A 21,880-nucleotide genomic window follows, 5' to 3' on the forward strand; every position below is an offset into this window, starting at 1 on the left:
ATATATGGGTCAAAAATCTGTAAAAAAAGAGGCTTAAAATAACTTTTATCAAAGTTTAAGAAGCTGACTGGGTGCAGTGACATCTAAGTGTATAATACGGACAATGTAACAAAAACGTTAAGTAATTTTCTGCTGCTAATTTTCTTAATATGCAAACGTATTTCAGTCCAAAATTTTACTCTAAGCAGCTGCATACATAGATCTCTGCAGTGAATTTTTCCTCACACAATGATTTTAATTGGCTTTATCAAGAGACAACTGCCAACACACTAAAAGAATGACCAAACAGACACATTTCTTGATCATTTCAAGGCTATCCTACTCTTTATTTAATGCAAATTACAGTACCAGGGAACTATTCCTCGGAGCACGCAGAGGGAATATTTACAGAGGCGCACATTTAGCATACCTTCACAGAACAAAAGAAAAAAAAGAACAAAAAAAACCAAAAAACGAACAAACAAATGAAACAAAATTTCAGTCACAAACAGAGGCATTCAAGTAGTAGTAGTACTGTTATACAGGATGTTTTTGTTGTATTTTCTTAGATTTTTCTTTTCTTTAACCCCAGTTAAACCCAGTTAGCATGTTCAACTGGTATATATGCTAGTAAAACGTGTTATACTAGTATATATACTCGCTTTTTTCTTTCTTTTTTTTTTTTGGTAACCATTGTGGTGTCTTTATTGAACCGGAGTCAGGGGTCAGGGTGAAGTGGTCAAACCTTGTGGTGGAGGGTAGCAACACGTTTATGAATGCAAAATTACAGCAAGCAGGAGACGGGAGTAAAAGGCTACATGACTCGACCCCTTAGGTGCTACTGAATCCACCCCCGAATATGCAAACCAGGAGGAGACACAAGCAAGAGGACAGAGAAACAACAAAATATCCAGAGAGAGAAGAAAGAGCGTTATTGCCTCTGAGGATGACTCATCACAACTACATCATAGTCTGGCTTTGGTAACAGAACCAACACTGTGAGTAATACAGAAACTGTACTGTATTGTATATATACAGTATATGAGGCCTTTTATTTATTTTTTATCTTCTTTTTAAAACCCCCTGCTGCCATCCACAACACCCCACCCACCCACTTCATACCCCGGAGTCCGTGCGAGGAACCGCGGTATACATGTGTGTCCGAGATAAAACATCTATTAAAATAAACACTCGTCTACTGTATCTTCAGTTAAGGAAAAATATCCTTACAATTAACGTCTGTATATTACATTAAGTGTGCAATGAAAAGGGCGGAGAAGGATGTGCAAGTGGAAGAGGGGACTGAAGTGGAGGAGTGTGTGTGTGTGTGTGTGTGTGTGTGTGTGTGTGTGTCGGTGAGGGATCGTGTGTGTTGCAGGATAGCAGGACATTCAACAGCACCAAAGGGAGAGTCACAATATCAGGTGAGGAGTAGGGGGTGGGGTGGGGGGGTGATGGAGGCGGGGCCAGGTGAGGGTGGAAACAAGGCGAAGGTGTATGAAAGCAAAGGCACTCCAAACTATAGTTACACTATACATGACTAGTTCTTGTTACAATAATACAGCTGTCATCTACTGTACTGTACAGGTAAGATTGAACATATGGCTGGATAAAACTGATCATCATCATCATCTACAATATCCATAAACACATCAGTTTTGCCCTGATTCTGTTTTTTTTTGTTTTTTTTAAATCTTTTTCATTATTATTTTCCTTTCCCCACCCTTCGTCATCTTTGTTTTTGCTCATAAACAGTACATGGGTCTGCATATATACATACCTTGAACACAACATGGAAAAAAAAATCAACATAACAACATAAAAAAACAACATACAAGTCATAATTTTGGTGAGGAGCATTTATACTGTATATACAAATTCAGTTTTTTTTCTTTTCTTTTTCTTGTTTTCTTTAAATGTAGTGAGTATTCTCTGTAAATAAGACGATTTCGACGGACTGTACCGGGTGGGGTCTATGTGCTGCAGGTGGAGGAGCGACGACGCTAAGAGGCTAACACTTCAGTCAGTGGTCACAACACATGAGGCAGTCAGTGGTGCGCCAGAGACCACCGGCGGGACTTCTCGAAAGAGACGAGGAAAGAAAAAAGCGTGAAAACGAATCATCTTGAATTCTTCACAGAGACAGAAAGAGAGAGGGGGGGGGGAGAGGGAGGTTTCAGACGGGAGAGCAGAGTTTGTCTAGATGCTGTTACAGAGTCGGTACAAAGACGGGGAATAGAGCGATGCCCTAAATCCATCTACAGCCTTAATACAGACAACACAGGAGAACAGGGAAGTGGCTGCTGGAATCTAACCACACTCCAGCAAATAAAACAAACAAAAAAAAAAAAACAACAGAACAAAAAAATAAAACACCACCTCATCTAAATCTACTGTCTTTAGGCAGCAGCAAATATTGCCACTGCTCTGCCAGATATGAGCTCACCATAAATGATTTCTGAACCATTGTAGTTAATATACATATATCTATATATACTTTTTATACATAAGGAAAAGTAATATATAAACTGTGTATGTATGCATGTTTGTTTTGTATTGTATGTATATATTATACAAGCACACAGGACCAGATACATGTCACATCCATTCCACATGGCAATCAAACATCTGCCCAGGAGTTTAAAAAACAAAAAGAAAAAAAATTAAAACAAAAGTTGAATAAAACAACTTGGTAACCATTTAAAAACAACCCCAGGCAAAGAAACAAACAAAACAAAAACAAAACTGTCCGAACATCAACTGCTTCTTTCCACGTACGTCAGGATCATCATGCATCCATGTGTGTGGGGATGTGTGCGTGTCTGTTCGTGAGTGTGTATGTGTGTATACGCGTGCGTGAGCCTCATGCCTTGTCTGCAGAAGTGGAGGTGGGAGGGCGTGGCGACCCCCAGGTGATCCTACCATACTCAGGCCATGCACTACAGAAGGAACCAAAGGGGAGAGGAGGGAGGAGGGGGACACATGGGGAGGAGGAGTCAGAGGTCAAAGGATGAGGATGCAGAAAAATGGAACAATGCCGGGGCTTTGGGGGGGGAGGACAAGAGGGGGAGGCCAGATAAGGAGGGAGGCCAAGGTGAACAGCTTAGGACTTTTCTACAGATTGTCCTCTTACAAACATTAGCAGGCTAGCATTGTGTATACATGTACAGTGTACTTTTATCAAGAGTACAGTTGACAACACCTCTGGCCCCGCGCTTCGCTTTGCCCGTTAAAAGGGCACGGAGAGATGTCTTTGACGGAGGATGGAGAAGAGTTCAAACAGCTGTATGAGGAGGAGGGGAGGGGAGAAACGAGGCAGGTCGGGTAGGCTTGGTTTCGTGGTCGTGGCGTGGGGTAGTCGGTTAGCTGTTGAACCCGGACTGCTTCAGCATCGCTCCGCTGCTGTCGGGGAGGAGAGCAGGGCGGAGCAGAGCTGAGCAGAGCTCACCCCCTGGCCAGGGCAATGGAGAGGCTGTGGGCTGGGGCTGAGACCGGGGCAGGGCGGGCGGTCGGTCTGTCTGTGGGCTCAGGAGGTGGAGTTGGAGGCGGAGGCGGCGGCGGTGGTGGTGCTGGGACCTCGCTCTGTGCTGCTGCCATCTATGAACGGCAAGAGGAGACAGTCGTTTAGTGAAACAGTTCCAGATGCATAGATGGAATTAGAAGAAGGCAGACAGAGACGCAGTGAGAGCAAAAAGCAAAAGTCAGTGTGTCTGTGAGTAAATTACCTTCACAGCACCTCAAACTGGACTGAAAAACATTGTGAATTAAAGGGCCCAAATAATGCTTTCCCCCTTTTTCAACTCCTGCTATGAATCAGACTTATGAGGCCCTTAGTTCCCAAATGGAGGTGTTTAGTGACCAACGCTTACAGTGATTGCAGCATAAATGTGCTAAACTGACACTGAGTAACAACTTAAAATGCAGCGTTTAGTGCTTCTCAGTGTCACATTAACACACAACAACTTTTAAAGTTAAAATCACCTCAACTCAAAACTAAATAATAATAATAATAATAATTTGGCCTTTAGGGAATGAAATGTTTTTTTTCATGTTTGCAGTAACAAAAGCCACAAGCAGCACTTCAAAGTGACAAATATAGAACGAGCAGCCACATAAAACAAGGACCTGATGGAGGAAGCGTGCCTCTAACCTGTGGTGGCAGAGGCGTTGGTTGGGGTGGAGGCGGCAGCCTGGCTGCGGGCGTGAGCAGGGATGAGTATGGAGGCCAAAGACGGATTACTAGATAGCTCTGAAAGACAAAGAACAGAATATGTTATGTCATGTTGTTCCACAGCTACCTGCAACTCCACACGAATGTCTGACATGAATAAATTTGAAAGACATAATAGAGGGTCAATATATAATTGAGGGACTTTTGACATCCATGGGATATAACTTGCATTCACTTTTATTAAAAGTAAAAAATAATGTTTTTATGTTCATTATGATCATGCCTTTACAAATTCCTTAATTATTTATTATGGAAACAATCACTTGTGAATAAAAAATGACTGGATATCACTAAAATGTCAACAAATAACCATCCAAATTTAATAACAACCACCTTCTAATTCTAAATTTCTTTTAAATAATAATAAAATGAGCTGATTCAAAAATAGTTTTGATTGTGTTCTGTATATTAAGTTGAGAAAATCATGACAGATGTTTCCTTTTTTTTGCAATATATCAAATTTTATATAGAAAATAACAAATTGTATCTGTGTCCGAGAAATCACTTTCAACTAAGCTACTCATTACAAAAACACCTCTCAAGGAAGTGTGTTAATTCCAGATCACATGACCTGCTCCACATGATGTCATTTCCTCCTGAAGAAAAGTCTGGCCAGACTCCAAGGCTTTCTGAGTTATTTTATATAAAGTAGTCAACAGGTTTACTACAATATCTTTGTAAATAACTTTCAATTTCAATTTTACTCAGTTGTATATATAATATTTAGAAGAATCTTTCTGTAAAAATGCCATGCGGTGTTTGGTTATAGGCTGCCATGTTGATTTTAGGCCTGAAAACAGCAAAAATGTCAACTATGATACCTGTCAACTATGTTACAAAAAGTCCCGCAATTATATATTGACCCTCCTGGTAAGCAGACCAAAATCTCAAGATTTAGTTTGGATAAATACTATATAAATGTTACTGAAGAATATATGAGCTAATATCACATAATTTTAGAGCAGTATCTATTTTTAGATATAATATTAATTTCTTTATCCGGTAGAAAAGTAACACAGGTTCGTAATTAATATTATATTTTTAGATGTGTGACCCTTCAGACTAAAATATAATGAAACTAAATAAAAGTGGTGCATTTCTGAACACTCAGAATGATTGCAGCTTGCTGTGCGTCAAATGTAAGTCGGGACAAGTCCATGTAAACAAAATAAAAATGAATGTATTTCAAATCAATAGCACTCAGACTGCATACCTCCAGGCCTTTAGATTTTTTTCTTTTAAAAATGGTTATAAATTGTCTTTACAATGCAAAATGACACTCTACGGTTTGTACTTTACTCTGAGTGCATGTTAATGGTTTGTGTTTGTCGTGTGTGCGTACCCTGGGTGGTGAAGTTGAAGAGTGAGGGCTTCTCTCTCCCGTTGGGCAGCTTGACGTTGGGGTCGCGCAGCTCATCGAAGAAGGAGTGTGCGCAGGCCTCTAGAGGGGTGAGGCGGGCCGTCGGTGTGTACTCCAGCAGGCGAGAGCACAAGGCGATGGCCTCTGGCGGCGTGCGTGGCCGAAACACCTGAATACCAATCAGAGACAGAGTCAACAGTGATCTTGTGAAGTCTCTTCCACAGCGCTGTCAAACAAAAGGAGATATTTCAGTTCCATTAACACAGACACACACAAAAGAGCACATGTTGTATAAAGGGTTAGCGGATGAAGGATGAAAGCTAATGCAGCCATTTCAATGTATTTTTTATGAAAGGTCACAAATCAGTCAATGAATGCATTTGATTGCAGTTGTAAACTAAATGCAGTAGCAGAGAGGAACCACAGCAAGGTGCCTCTGAGGTGAATAGGAGGACCTGCTGCTGCCTGCTGATTGGACGACTATTTTCCAATGAAAGAGCAGAGTGTGGGGCTGCTGAGGGGAGAACGTCCGTTTACATTTTACCACCTGTTTTGTGGCAGATAGAACTGACAGCAAGCGTCCAAACGAGAGCTCAAAGCGGAGAAATAACATGGCAGGATGACATTTCAGGCTGACATCTGAAGCTGATAACAGCTCAGTGATTGAAAGAGTGGCATTTCTGGTCAGTCTGGATGTTGTGGTTCCAAACACTGTGCTGGAACTGAGACGGCACAGATTTAACAGCCTTTTCAAAGTCGTCCTGATCCCATTTCTGAGTTAATCTTTACTCGGAAATCTTAAAACATTCCATCCAACTTGCTAGTTTTAATAATTAAAAATGTTTAGCTACAACTTGTGATGAATAAACAGAGAAACACCATTTTGGCTCGATGAATGTGCATTTTTTTTTGGTTTCGACAACACTAGATAGACTGTAAATTTGATAGGCGTTACCTTTGAATTCCTAAGGATCTCCAAGAAGCCATGTGACAAGACTACAAAGCAGCCATATTGCATGACTAAACAGGCCCCATACAACCTGGTGTCAAGCTAAAAATAACTTAACATGCAATAAAAAAGAACAGTAAAGAGTAGGAGCAGGAACCACAGGGTTCCTCACGATACAATACTGCAATACTGCGACTATCGATATATTGCAAGACAATCACATAACGATGCATCCTGATATCTGTAACTGAAAAACACAAAATACATGTAAAACGTTAAGTATTTAGTTATTTACTGCAATTTGGTGTCACTTTCACTGGATTTGACACAAAATGATGAAACATGTAACAAAAACCGTCTATAGTCTTGCCATAGGCCTCTTTTCCAAACACACCGACTACAACTTACGACTAATGTCCACACGTGCCAACACATTTCTTTATACAGTCATTTTCAGACTATAAGCCGCTACTTTTTTCACACGCTTTGAACCCTATGGCCTAAACAATGATGTTGCTAATTTATAGATTTTTACAGGCTAACGAGCTTCATGCCGCCAATACATTTAGCCTCGTCACATCAGACCAATGAAATTACCGAACAGATCACAGTGGACCAATGAAACTGTTCGAATTAAATCAAACGCACTCACACTAAATTCTTCAGTCATTTTGCGCTTCATGCACACACCCTCATCATGGAAAACGCACAAAGAAATGCATAAGATGTAGCTTTTAGGTTAAAGGCAATCGATCTGCCTGTCAAAGAAGGAAATAGAGCTGCTGCATGTTAGCTTGGCATCAATGAATCCATGGTGAGACGTTGGAGTCGGTAACATGAAGAACTGACTCAAAGTGTTTTACTGCCGTGTTACAGGCACTGTTCGGAAAAAAGCATTATTTAATTAAAATTTAAAAAAATCTTTCTGTGTAAATATCTCATGTTACAATGTGGACACCTGCGGCTTATAGACAAGCGTGGCCTATATATGTACAAAGTTTTTTTTCTTTTTTAAATTCAGCGGGTGCGGCTTATATTCAGGTGCGCTCAATAGTCTGAACATTACGGTAAAAGGCAAATTTTTAAAAAGGTGTTTTAGTGCATAACCAACTAGTGTATGCAAACCTATACACATTTTATGCTCGTTTTTGTGTACATCTGGACAGATTTTATGGCCTGTCAACCTGTATTATGAACCTGGAACATTTCACAATTTACCAGCTTCTTTTATGCAAACCTAAGAACATCTCAGTGGTGTTTTACATAAACCTGGGAACATTTCAGAGCTTTGCAGCAACTAGTATAGCGTTTTTCGGAACCCTTCATTTTCAACCACGCTGTACGGGTGGAGGTCCTTGCAAATGAACCCAGTGATGGAGCTTGTAATGTTGGCGGCCTTCAGGGACAAGAAATGAAGCTTTGCTTTAAACAGTGTAGTCACAGGGTGCCTGGACAGCTCAGCTGGCTGGGCAGGCAACCCATGAACAGGGGCTATAGTCTCTGATGCAGTGGTCATGGGTTCGAATCCTGCTCAGGGCAATTTACTGCATGTCATTCCCAGATTTTTCTACCCATGTTTCCTGTCTCTCTCACTCACTGTCCTATACAATAAAGGCAAAAATGCCCAATAAATAATACTTTTAACACTGTATTCACGGCTGCAGGCTGACTTGCAACGTTAGTCGCACCAGCTACTTTCTCGGCGAGGAGTTCAGGATGGTGCGTTTGCATATTCGTGGTGTTGCCTGTTTACTTTTACGAGGCACTTCTTGCATATCGCATAGTCTTTGTTGAGCTGGCTTGTTCCCTCAATGTTGCGAAAGCCGAAATGTTTCCACACTTTGGACTTAAATGTGGATGGGGCGTCTCTTATGGTAGCATTGCTGCCTGCCGTTATACCTGTACAAACTCCTCTTCGGTCAATTAATTTCCCCTCAAATCTCCCTCATTCATGTGATTAATACCACCATATGGAGTCACTAATTCTACAGTTCTACAATCTCATTTAGCAGACGCTTCTATCCAAAGCAACTTACATCTGAGAGTAGATACAACACAAGCCAGGATCTAGTCAAGAGTAAACAACCTGGATAAGTAGACGTAATAGGATTTTATTTTATTTTTTTGCAGTCTGTCAAGTGCAAAGGTGTTCAGTGAAGAGCTGTGTTTTTAGTATTTTCTTAAAGACTAAGAGAGACTCTGCAGATCGAATAGAGTCTGGTGACTCGTCCCATCATCGGGGAACCACAGAAGAGAAGAGTCCAGCTATCGACCAGCCTGTTGTGGTAGTTGGACCAACCGCTTTTTGTTGGCCGAGCATAGTGAGCGGGAGGGAGTGTATGAGAGAGTTCAGGTAGGAGGGAGCAGGTTTCATTGTAATTTTGAATGCAAGTGTTAGAGTTTTATGCGGGCAGCAACTGGAAGCCAGAGAAGCGATGTAAACAGCAGGGTGATATACTGTTTTTGGCTGGTCGAAAACCAGACGTGCTGCTGCGTTCTGGATCATCTGCAGAGGTTTGACCGTGCATGCAGGGAGGCCTGCCAGTAAGGAGTTACAGTAGTCGATCCGTGACATGACGAGATTCTGGACCAGGAGTTGTGTTGCATGTTCAGACAGGAATCGACACAACCGAGCAACAGAGGCCACATGAGCCTGGAAGGTTAGTTGGTCATCGATCATGACACCCAAGTTTCTGGAAGACTTTGTGGGTTTCAGTTGGGTTGATTCAAGTTGGATGTTGATTTCTTGTTGAATAGATGGACTAGTTGGGATGACAAGAAGCTCAGTCTTGGAGAGGTTAAGTTGAAGGTGGCGTTTTTTCATCCATGCCGAGATATCTGCAAGGCATGATGACATCCAGGCAGAGACTGTGTGGTCGTCTGGGGGGAACGACAGGAGCAGTGATGCTGGGGAAATGGCAGCTGGCAGAGCAATCCGGCAGGGTTTAGAGCGCCTTGTTATACAGGGTTATTCAAACAGAATGAAACGATTTCATTACGCAATATTTTAATAAGGAAAAGCAACGGAAAACTCCAGCCAAGTCACAAGTATTCTACTCACAATCAACTTTTATTTGATGTTTAATAATAACAAGAGCAATGAACTCAGTGGATCATGATATGCTGACACATGTCTGGGAGGAATTGTCTTATCGCATTGATGTCGCCCATGTTTCAGGTGGTGGACACACTGAACGCTTGTATGACAGGAAATAAAAGTTGATTGTGAGTAAAATACTTGTGCATAATGAAACCGGTTCATTCTTTTAGAATAACCCTGTATTATTTAAAGTATCGATATTTGGTGCCAGTCTATCGATATTCATATCGCATGAGGAAGGACGACGACAAATCGCTGTATCGATATTTTGTCCCAACCCTAGTGAAGAGAAGAAGCAACAGATTTTGAATTTCTAGCCTGGAAACTCAGTATCACTTCATTGCATCAGTTCTTCTCTACAGAGTCTAAAAGCTCAGGTTAAGTGTGGTGTGTGGAGCTGTTCGGTTCCTACTTTGCTCTGTTGGATGGAGATAATGATGCTGGATGGCTGTGGAGAAGCAAGCAGGCACAAAACAACAATGGCGAGATGCTGTAGCGGTGAATCTTAAAGAGTAGTAAAAGGGCTCCTGTACCTGTTGACTCACCTTAGTCCAAGGATGTGCCTTAATCTGGGGAAATTTGAACTCGGTATAGTTGGGGTTCATCTCACGGATCTGCTCTCGGGTCGGGGTGCCGAGAACCTGGAACGAAAAATCATTAAGTTTAGCGACATTACGAGCTTGAATTCACTCATGAAAAAGAAACAAACTTCATAATACTGCACCCAGCACCATGTGGGTCAGCCTTACCTTGATAATTTCAACCAGCTGATCCACTCCACTGTCACCAGGGAAGATTGGTTGTCCTAGCAACAGCTCTGCCAGTACGCAGCCGGCTGACCACACATCTAGAGGAAAAGGCAGGTCACCAAAAGAAAAAGAAGTCCCATTTAGACACAGAGGAGCAGAAACGGCCACAGAAAGTAACACAGAAAATCTCAGCCCAAATGCATGTTTATCTATAGATTACCATATCATTTATGTGCTGAAGTAAAGCTTATTGAGTAGCTGAAGGGTTAAGGGTGGATGGTGGCAGCTGGAGTCAGCCTACCTATGCTGGAAGTGTAGTCAGTGGCACCAAAGATGAGTTCAGGGGCTCGATAGTAGCGAGAGCAGATGTAGGACACATTAGGCTCTCCGCGGACCAGCTGCTTAGCACTGCACATAAAATCAAAGCATATAATCATCATTATCACAATCCCCATACTCCAACAGAATGGAAATATCAACGCAAAGTTACACTCTGTGATCAGGATTTAAGAACAGACTGAAGTATTAAACTACCGCCTACTTATCCTAAATTACAGCGTGTAACAGTATCATATTTATTGCCAAATTGCAGAGGAAGTTCACACTGTCGCTACATTCAGACTCAAAAATTCACTCAATTCAGTTCTCTGTAAGTTTAACCTGTTCATGTTTTACAGGTCTGCAGCAATATTAACACTTTATAAAGTCTATATGTCTCAGACGAAGGACATAACGCTTTAAATGAGTAGTCTGACATTTAGAGAAACAGGCATAATTACTTGCCAAGTAACCAGCAGAGACGTCAACAAGAAACGAGACGCATCGTGTTAATTAAAGACCTTTAACCCTGTAAGACCCAAATACAGGAAAAAATAAAATTAAGCAAAAATGTAAAAAAAAAAAAAAAAAAAAAAAAAAAAAAAAAAAAAATATATATATATATATATATATATATATATATATATATATATATATATATATATATATATATATATATATATATATATATATATATATATATATATATAAACTAAATATAGAAAGAAATTAGCCAAAAAATAATATATATATATATATGTGTGTATAACCGGTGTATTTTTGCCACAGTGGTTTTACAGGGTTAAAGGTGCTGGTAGACAGATTTCGTTCCTTTGACACATTCAGGAGACCTCTTTATCCGACTAACCTAAGCTAACTGGTTGCTGAGGCCTGCTTCTAGTTTACAGCTCAGACATGACAGTGGTATCAATCTGAACATCTAAATCTGGGAAATAGAGCAAATAAGCATATTTTGCTAAATCTCAAAGTGTTCCTCTAGATGCTAGGAAAAAGCAGACCACTATAAAAGCGTATCTCACCTGCCGAAGTCGCAGAGCTTGAGCACGGCTGTCTCTGGGTCCAGCAGCAGATTCTGGGGTTTGATGTCCCGATGGCAGATACCAAACGAATGGATGTAGGCCAGGCTCCTGAACAGCTGGTACATGTACAACTACACAGGGAAACACACACACACACACACACACACACACACAAAGGTTAGAGCAGTTACAGAAAGCTCAGTTTTCATTGCAGGGTTAAGTCTAGAAACAACCACTTAAGAATCTATTTCAGTCCAGTCAAGTGCATGACGTTTTATCAGCAGATGTTCAGACGACAGCGAGCCTCGTAAAGATAAAATAAATCATGTCTCTGCAGCTGTACAGTCTTGTTCTCTCACCAGATTCTATCAGAAAATAGTGATTTTTGTGGATGTTACATTTAAAAAAAGATCCTTAGGTTCTGGTTGAAATACATGTTTATTTATGTGGTTTTTAAACTTCAAGACTTCAAAATAATCTGGAATTTGTTCTTTAAAAGTTGCAGTCTTGATCTCAGACATTATATTTGTGCTCTTCTAATGCCTAATTTCCTGCTATTGAACATTCATGTTGGTGTGTGTAGGTAACAGTGAGTGTTTCTTCTGTCCTGTGAGACTAATAAAGTGTGGGAGTTTTATTATCATTTCACTGATAGGTTCAGACTGAAGGTGTGCAATGAGCTTTTTGCCAAATTATTCTCACATTTGTGTCACACATCTGTCAGAGCCAGAAAAATGCTTTAAAAGTCTTATCTGTGCGCACAGCATACACACAAGCACAACAGGAACACTTTATACAAACTGAAAAAGCTCTAATACAGACAGAAACGGGTGATGTGCAATTCTGTTTTTGCATATTTTGTTGTGCTCTTTATGATTTTGTTCCATACAAAATATTCTAAGAAAAAAAATGGGTAAGAAAAAGAGCATGTAGAAAATCTCCCTTGGGTCAAGGAGAAACTTTTGGTTGTAAAATCATATTCTATGTTGCCTATATTTAGTCTGTAGAGCTGAAATTCCTCCCACCTTGTCAGCAAGCTAATAACAGATCTTAGAGGGACATCTGTGGATTTTAGAATGTAGGATGAAGCATAATATGAAATGCGTGATTCATTTAGGGACAATTTGGGGTCGATATGAAAAAAAGAATGATTATACTCTAAAAAAAATACACCCAAGCATAATCTTGGATACACTCACAGAAAGATAATTATTTATTTAGTACCAACAATTACTTATTTAGTTATTTGGTTTTCAAATTGAGATACAAAATAACAGCTGTCCAAAAGTGACCCTCACACTTCAAACTACTTCATGAATTTTAAGACATTCTATGCCTTGAGATGAACCCTCTGAACCCCAGAAACTGCCACCATGATTACCTTTAAAAAACAAACACTAAATTAACTTCATTTATGAGAGCCAGAAACTATAAAACAGAACTACTCATTTGTGACGTGCATTTCAAAGCAAACCTAAGCTTAAAATTGTGATATTTCATCAAAATCAATTTATTTTGCATGTCAATTTGTCAAAATGAGCTAAAATGAAAGCATTTGCTCTAACCATGTTCTGTCAAACACAAAAAATTCTGTGCTCCTCTGCACAACCAAGAAGCCATTAATGACTCAGCTGTGACCAAGAGTCACATCGCAGAAATTCAGGGACTTTTCTGCTTAACTGGGCTGAACTGCGGGCTGGTTTACGCAGAGCAAGAGTTTATACTGCAGTGAAAAGCTCAGCAACGGTGAGTTAAAAAAAAAAAAAGAATGAAAAACCGCTTGAGATGCAGAGGGTTAACTGAGACTCCAGTAAAATCCGCAAGCAGCTGCATAAAATCAAATAATTAGTAAAACATATTAATGTTGGAGAACAGGGATTTCAGCTGCATGTCATACAAACACAATGAAGCCTAAATTGCATTATTGGGTCTGATGCTTATAAAAAATGAAAAAGGTTCATTCTGAATTTGGGAAACACTGTTTTATGTACTCTGCCCCTGTTGCCTGGAATTTTTAAAAACTGTATGAAAGATTTTGCAGCAGCTACTTATCACACGTTGTTTTAATGTAAATTCTTAATCCCGTGCTTTAATCTAGCATGCATTTTATTTGTTTTGTTGAGTGAGTTGGTGTTGTCTGTTTTTAATTGTTGCAGTTATAATGTTTCTCAGGCTCCCTTGAAAAAGAGGTCACTGTATCTCAGTGGGACCGACCTGGTTAAATAAAGGCTAAATAAAAATAAATAAATAAAATAAAATAACGCGTACTTTGGATATGAAATGCTTTGATGGGATTAATATTTAATTTTGTAGAAAACAAACAAACAAAATGCTGTCAGTGACGAAACATCCCCACAGCACTCTACTGAGTGACATAAAAAGATATATAAGACACTGTATAGGAGTTTGGTTAAATATGGTCTATTCCCAGTCTTAATTAAAGTTAGTTAATTAAATGAAGGGCAGTCCTTCCTGCCGTGACTATTCTGGACACACACACACACACACACACACACACACACGTGTTTTATACCTTGACATAGACCATGGGCAGAGTCTGTTTGGCTCGGCTGTAGTGTCTGGCCACTCTGTAGACCGTCTCAGGAACATAGTCCAGAACCAAATTCAAATACACTTCGTCTTTCTGTTGGAGAGAGAAAACAAGAAAAAATTAGCTCAAACATAACAGCACACAAACATATCAGAACTGCTATATAAAGCAAGACAAAAAAAAAATAAAAAATCCAACAAAACTGACAGAATGAAATCTCATTCATGCTCTCTACTTCACGTCAGCTGCCTGTTGATGTCAAATTACTACTTTCAGTCTGCAGCTTCTCAGCTGTGATGCATCTTTTCCTGATAAAAGAAGCCGTCTTCGAGCTGATGGTTTTTTTTCACAGTCTAACTGGGGATCCATTGTGTCTCCCCCGAGGGCAGGAAGCACACAACCGTGCGTCACAACGGCCTGCGCTCAAACAGTGGCCGCAGACAGTGACATCATTTCCTGGCTTCCTGGTTGGACGAGGCCGGTGTCGGAGGGCGGGGAGGTTCACGTTCTGCTCTGGAGCGCGCTGACCCCGAAAAGGATGCCGTATGTGAGGGTTCTCCACCCAATTATTCTAGGACTTCCTTTTTCCTTTGATTCTGGCCGGAGCTGGCCGACACTAAGCATCACGGTTCCTTTGTGAGACTATTGTCTCATAAATCACCGCTGAGAATCTCAGACCGAAACGCAACAGTTAAGAAATATTTTTAGACACAAAGCACCTTATAGAGTCACAAAGGAGATTAGTCACAAACTCATTCATGCATTCACAGCTTTCCGCTCGTCCCTGATGCCGTGTTAGAAGGAACAGAGCTCACTGCGTAGAACACTTTGCCCTGGTTAAGGGTTGGGATGAATAAATCAGCTATCAGTGAAAGGCTGAATCTGTGATTAGTGGAGTCTGAAAAAAGTGCCTCATAAGCATATTAAAGACAAATCTGGCATCATTTTACATTTTACTTAGATTTCACCCACTAAAAATACCAAAAAAGCCCTAAATGAACAGTTCATACTTCCTCTCTATTCTATCACATTCAGCACTAAGCAAAAGAATTCCTACAGCAGACATTTCATCACAGAAATCTGGCTTCTGGGAAAAAATTCTTAGGCACTTTCTAAGAAAACTACGCAACATCTGTTGATTTCACTTCCATTACTCAAACTGGAATAAACAGTGTATTTGCAGGGGACTATTTTCATCAGGGCATGAATACACATTTGGTCCTCTAGTCCATATTTATGGCATCAGAATGGTGAAGTGGGACCTGCCCAAAATAAACTACACTGGCCATGTTTGTGGTAATGAGAGAACATGTCAACCAGTGCAACAATGTGGCTCACTGATGTGTTTTAAATAGTTGTTGGAAAGCAACTGAAGCATATGGAGGAGAGGGATAAGCTATATCAGGCTCTGGATACACGGGGAATGCTTATTAGTGAGATCAATTCAGTGTTGCTATTGCTCACAGAAAATAAAAAGCAGAATACTGCCAGCTTTCTCTTGATTCATTTACCTGTAAAAAGTCATACGTGTGTTGCACTTAACTGATGATGCACCTTTCGCTTGCTGCCAAACTGATACATTATAAAGTTCACCTGCAGTTGTGGCATTTCAGGCAAATTCACGAGTATGTTTTATTTAGAACTTGCAATCCTGTGACAAACTGTACTTCTGGACACGCCAAATATATCTCCTATCACAAGCTTAAGGGTTAACTATGACCCAGTCATTTATCCCATCGCCACACTTGGAACCAGGAGTGTTAATTCATGAAAAATATATCTATATATGATTGAGGAACTCTTGAAGTCCATGGGGTATATCTTGCATACATTTTTATTAAAAGCAAAAAAATAATATTTATTATGTTCATTATGATCACATCTTTACAAATTCCATAATTATTTATTATGGAAACAATCACTTATTAATAAAAAATGACTGGATATCACTAAAATGTCAACCAAATAACTGGCCAAATTTGACAACAACCACCTTCTAACTAGTTAAACAATAATAAAATGAGCTTATTCAGGAACGTTTTGATTGTGTTCTGTATATTAAGTTGACATAATCATGACAGATGTTTCTTTTTTGGCAATATATCAAATTTTAGATGGAAAATAATTGTGTACGAGAAATCACTTTCAACTAAGCCACCATTACAAAAACACCTCTCAAGGAAGTGTGTTAATTCCAGATCACATGACCTGCTCCACATGATGTCATTTCCTCCTGAACAAAAGCCTGACAAGACTCCAAGGCTTTCTGAGTTATTTAATATAAAGTAGTGTGTGAGTCAAGTGTCAACAGTGTTACTACAATATCTTCATAAATACATTTCAATTTCAATTTTACTCAATTGTATATTTAATATTTAGAAGAATCTTTCTGAAAAAATGCCATGTGGTGTTTGGTTATAGGCGGCCATGTTGATTTTAGGCCTGAAAACAGCAAAAATGTCAACTATGATACCTGTCAACTATATTACAAAAAGTCACGCAATTATATACTGACCCACCTAATGTGTTTTACAGTCTCTACATCTTTGAATTACAGCACTTTCTGCTACATCTGTGTCACTGACTAGTACAGCTGATCAGTGTCCAGCCATCAAAAGCAGCTGTGAGACATAGAGCCTCAGGTAGTAAAGCAGGCCTTCAAAATGACACTAAATCAATTATTCCTTTTGCCTCCTCTCCGCCTCCTATCTGGTGTGGAACTGACTTTCCATATCCTTTTGCCTCCTCTCCCCCATCTGTTAGCAGCGTTACCAGTCTGCTCGACATGCAGCTTAAGCACTGGCTCCCCACAGCTCTGCAAAGCACAATCAGTGAGCCGGGCCCTGTGAAAAAGCTCCCAGACAGACTGTACGGTACACTTCTGTCAGCTCAATGTCCCGCTTTGCAGTGACTGCTCTCTCCCGCTCAGATAATTACACATATAAGGGGGGAATGAGACAAATCTGGCACCTTAAAGACTGGGAGGCAGATGATGATGCTGGTGACGATGAGCAGCATTTCCCGAACAGCACATTGGCACAGATATCTTCAGTTTGCACCCTAATCTGTCACTGGCATCTCTTTCATTCCTTAGCACTCTTTCTGCATGTCTCTCTCTCCTCCCCAGCCATGAGTGTGTGCAGTAATTTCCCTTTCACCAGCAAAACTCCCATTGATAACGTTTGTGACGGCTGGAGAGGCTGTTCCGCCTCCTGCTAGCGACACCAAAGCTATATTTAGCCTAGCAACAGCGATGACTCACTTCCTGCCTCACTACAAAGCCACTTCCTTGGCTTGTTCCCAGAAGGTTAGCCAGGCGAGGATCTGATTGGCTCCTTGTTCACTCCCAGCTAAATAATTCAGCCTCTAATTTGGTGAGAAAAACACACGCACCTGAAACGACGGGCTCCATAAACACAAACGCCACACAAACGTTGCGTAAAAGACTTGAGGGAATCTATGCCATATGTTACACAGGATGCAAGTCCACAAGTGTTGCTTCGATTAACATTTATTTGTGCCTCTTGGTCTTGCACCTCTTATTGCAGTCACACATGACACACTACGCAAGTCAACACTTACAAAGCACCTCGCGCCAATCCGTATGATTCAAGAAATTTACACAACAGTCAGCGTTAATGAGTCTGCACTGGAAAGGCTGGAGGGACATACGGCGAATGAATCCTTATTTTGACACGCACTAATGAGGACACTTGCAACATGGCACTCTATGCATCTAAGAGTAAGTGTGTAAATATGTGCAGGGGACACAGCCAGATCACTGGTTTTTTTTTTTGCAAGATAATGCGGCAGCTCAACCAACCCACTGGACCTGAGTCATTACCCAGAAGCAACGCTACTCAACCACAGTCTGTGTATCAGCATCCGCGAATGTGTTTGGAATACATTTCTCGTATGCAGGGTTCAACGATTAAGGTTGCCTGATGGCTCCGGCAACCACAGAGTTACACATCCAGCTTAAACTGAAAGGAGACCCAGCAGCAGAATTGACCAGCAGGCCCATGTGACCCCTTATTTAGCTATTTTTTCTGTATTTTGTATTCATATCCAGTCATCTTTAAATGCTCCTCATATCAAGTGCAACAACAGACTACTGTAATGATTCTGGTTTCATGTTAATCGCTTGTTTTTAGCACTTTGAGATAATATATTCATTTAGATATATGCAGCAGAAGCACAGCAAAATCTAAAATATTTAAAAATTTAAGGCTACACGTGAGAGCCTTTTAAAAAATCTTGTAAAAGACGGTGACAATTTGGCAGCAGTAACTGTAACATACAAAAATTGGAAAAAAAAACAATTAAAAAGTAAAAATAGTTCTTTTTTCACTGAATTTATTTTATTATTATTATTATTATTATTATATTGTATTTTATTATGTGTATTTACAAAAATTTGTAAAATACGTAAAATAACAGTAAAATACTGTTTTTCAATCCTTATTTTTTTCAGTATCTATATAATAACACCATTTTTTGTGGATTTAAATACAGTAAAAAAAAAGATATATTTTATGGTCATTGGGAAAATAATGTGGATGCTATTTACATTTATTTTTTATTAGTTTTTTTTTTGTCCAAAAATGTATCAAATTTTCAAAGATTTTACCAGTTATTATCTGTAATCTAACAAAACTGGGAAAATCCGCAAAACGACTTCAAACTGTTAAAAAAAAATTTTCCTTTTTTTTTACAGTGTGTTTAAATTGCTTTTTAAAAATCACACACTTGGGCACCATTAAGCCAGACTTGTTTGGTTCTGTGTAAACAAGCAAAGCCAGCATTAACTTGGGGCTGTCTTACTGGCAATATAGCAGGATTTTTGCATAAAAGAAGCAAAAGATGAGACAGAAATTGTGATACAGGACCTCAGCAGAAGTATTTTTGCGCTAATGACTGACTCAGCTTGTTGTTGAAAGGCTTTTGAAAGTGCCAGTAACTGAAGTAGATGCTCATTAGCAATCATCAGCACAGAAAACTAGCAGACTGTTTCTATCTCTGCTCCAGCTAAATTACCAAGTTGGCAAAGTGAGTCCCAAAATGTCCAGATTTGCTGAGTGTCATCTAGTTGCATTTGCTATGTAACACTAACATATAACAGTTATAAAGTAGTAAAGAAGATTACATATTCCCATATTAAAGAAAATGACCACATCGTCACTAACACACAGGTGACTTGGTATCAGGTTGTGTGACTCCATAGAAAGACTGGTTCTGGGGATTATGGGAAGACAACCAAGTTTGCTATTGATTTGTCACCATGTCCTGCTGGCTTATGAATTCTGTAACTCCTTTATAATTTTGTACATGCACCACAATTTGGGAAGGAATTGAGAGCAGTAGCTTTAAACCTACTGCCAATTCTGTACATCAGAGAATCAAGCCAGGCTGCTGGAAGCGATTGTGTGCAATTTTCCCATAATAGATGTGCTTTTGAGAGCCAACATCTTACCTGCACTCACATTACGACTTCGTATTTTGAAGAGATAAAAGTCAAGCGACTATTTGCTTTACCTGCCTACGCTGTTTGGACCGGTGGCCTTCTGTTTAAACACACTATTATACAAGTGGTTAAAGGGTAAAAGCAAAAGCACACCGTGTGCATCAGGCACGCCACATGCCAGCCGTTACATAAGACTACCTGTGCACATGCAGACAAATAGAGTAGCAACAGTCCTCCTGTGTGTCACATCTGCAGCCAGCAGGAACCCTCATTTCAGGACGCAAACGGCCCCCGCCTACACCTGGCCCGACCTCATTTCATCCCTTTTTCAGTGTCTTATTTAGTTATTTCTCTATTTATTTTACACATTTGCCATCTATCCACCAACCTGTTGAAAGTCTCCATCCGACCACTAACCTCTGACATTACCTTTTGCCTACTTCACTCAGCCTCTCCCTCCTCTCAGTCTGGGCTCTATCGGTAGTAAATCCCCATACCAGCAACATGGTGCCAGTCTCCATAATTAGCCAAGTGATACAGTAACGGGGAGGAAGCAGGGGGGGAATGGATACATGAAAGGGACCACAGTATGGGAGGGATTTAAAAAGGTACAAAGGTGAAAGGACGCAATCAGACCTCGCAATCTATCTAAAAATCACTGTGAAAAGTCGAGCCGGGAAGCGTCATTTTCTGCGTCACACCTGCCAGTGTGTCAGTATACCAAGAATCAGCCGCGATTCTCAGAGGTCAATGGGCACATGGCATAAGGCGAGGGGTGGGGAAGGAGGTGGAGCTTCCCGTTAGGAGGGGAGGGCTCGAGTAAATCTATAATTAGCCAGCACCCTCTTGTCGGGCAAACAGATGCCCCTTGACCATCTTTCAGTGCGCTCTGCTCCCACCCATCCTCACTATCGGCCCTCCCCTATAATCCTCAACAGCTCTCTTAGCCTCGGTAGGTGTGCAGCAGGGGAGCATTCCAAACTGCAGCGTCATGGGTATAGTCCCGACAGCATGTGTGCCAAGTCCATGTGGGTCTATATTTGACACGCAGGCCTCTGCCTGTTTGTCAGCTAGCTGAATGACATCCTCCAGCCTTGTAGTCTCCAGGGGACCACCAACGGTCGACGGAGACGGACAGCGAGGCACAGAAGGGACTTCCCTGTCACGCCGGCCTCTATGTACTATTATATCTATTAAGAGCAACAGGGCCGGGAGGCAGACATATGATGAGAGACGACGCTTCTGACAGGCACAACGGTTCAAAAGGCAACAAAGAAAGCATGAAAAGAAACTCAAAGAGGAAAAGCTAATTCCCAGGGACAACAAAAGATTGACTGTGACTGGGAGAAAGCAAAATGATTTTACTACTCTGATCAAAGCCATGTGCTCAGTCATTTTAAAACACAGAGAGTCCAGTGGACCTTAAAGTGCTCTTGAAGATGAAAAATAAAAGAAGGGTTCTTCAAGCAGTCATAAACAGAGCAGGGACAGAATACGCCAAGTTTATAGAACACAGTTATTCCAGAAGTAAAAAACAATGCCAGCAAGAGGTTGTGTTCTTGAGATGTAACACTGATCAACAGGGTTCAGGGGGATTCATATATTCAGATTTTATATTACAAAAGAAGCATTATTTAGTGTATCATACCCACTGTTCTACATGTTTTGTTGTCGTTTCAGGGTGGGATGAATAGAACATTTTGCACAGCCAATTTGAAGACGATTATTAGAAAATGCTGCAGATATTTACAAATATTATTTATTTATTCAGTTTTAGTATGGTGATGTCTAAGTGTCTTTCTGCTAACCTGGATTCTTCACTTTTAACCTTCACTGTCCAGACCAACTCGTTGCATGAACCAGGCCATTTATTTCCTTTTTTCAAACACATACATATAATTTGGATAGCTGCTACACTGAAAATTAGGCCTTTTTAGACCCTTCATGACTACAATTACTAAATCACCACTGTCAGCATGCGCTTGTGGCTACATGCTGCTACCATGACTTCTTTTACAGATATCCCAAAACCCTTCAGCTGCATTGCACCCATAGAAGCTCTAATATGTTTAGAAATATTTCTATGTTTTATAGGATCCATGTGGTTAAGACCTGAGGCCACGTCATTACATACTGCAC

At 40.4% G+C, this 21,880-nt stretch overlaps 1 protein-coding gene across 4 annotated transcripts in view; it reads right to left on the reverse strand.

Annotated features, from left to right (window-relative positions):
- Positions 1-294: 294 nt before the first annotated feature.
- The window catches only part of gsk3ba (glycogen synthase kinase 3 beta, genome duplicate a), a 44,287-nt gene continuing 22,701 nt past the window's right edge, over positions 295-21,880 (reverse strand). Inside the window, exons 4-11 of one of the 4 annotated variants that reach the window (XM_023284703.3) lie at positions 14,260-14,370; positions 11,727-11,857; positions 10,670-10,776; positions 10,369-10,466; positions 10,153-10,260; positions 5,553-5,739; positions 4,105-4,228; positions 295-3,576 (exon numbers count right to left, since the gene is read on the reverse strand). In XM_023284703.3, the coding sequence (XP_023140471.1) occupies positions 4,125-4,228; positions 5,553-5,739; positions 10,153-10,260; positions 10,369-10,466; positions 10,670-10,776; positions 11,727-11,857; positions 14,260-14,370 (846 nt within the window). In that variant the 3' untranslated portion in view covers positions 295-3,576; positions 4,105-4,124. The remainder of the gene's footprint in view (positions 3,577-4,104; positions 4,229-5,552; positions 5,740-10,152; positions 10,261-10,368; positions 10,467-10,669; positions 10,777-11,726; positions 11,858-14,259; positions 14,371-21,880) is intronic. The other 3 variants (XM_023284700.3, XM_023284704.3, XM_023284702.3) reach the window with 3 other exon arrangements.

The sequence above is a fragment of the Amphiprion ocellaris genome, chromosome 11 (assembly GCF_022539595.1).
Source record: "Amphiprion ocellaris isolate individual 3 ecotype Okinawa chromosome 11, ASM2253959v1, whole genome shotgun sequence".
NCBI lineage: Eukaryota > Metazoa > Chordata > Actinopteri > Pomacentridae > Amphiprion > Amphiprion ocellaris.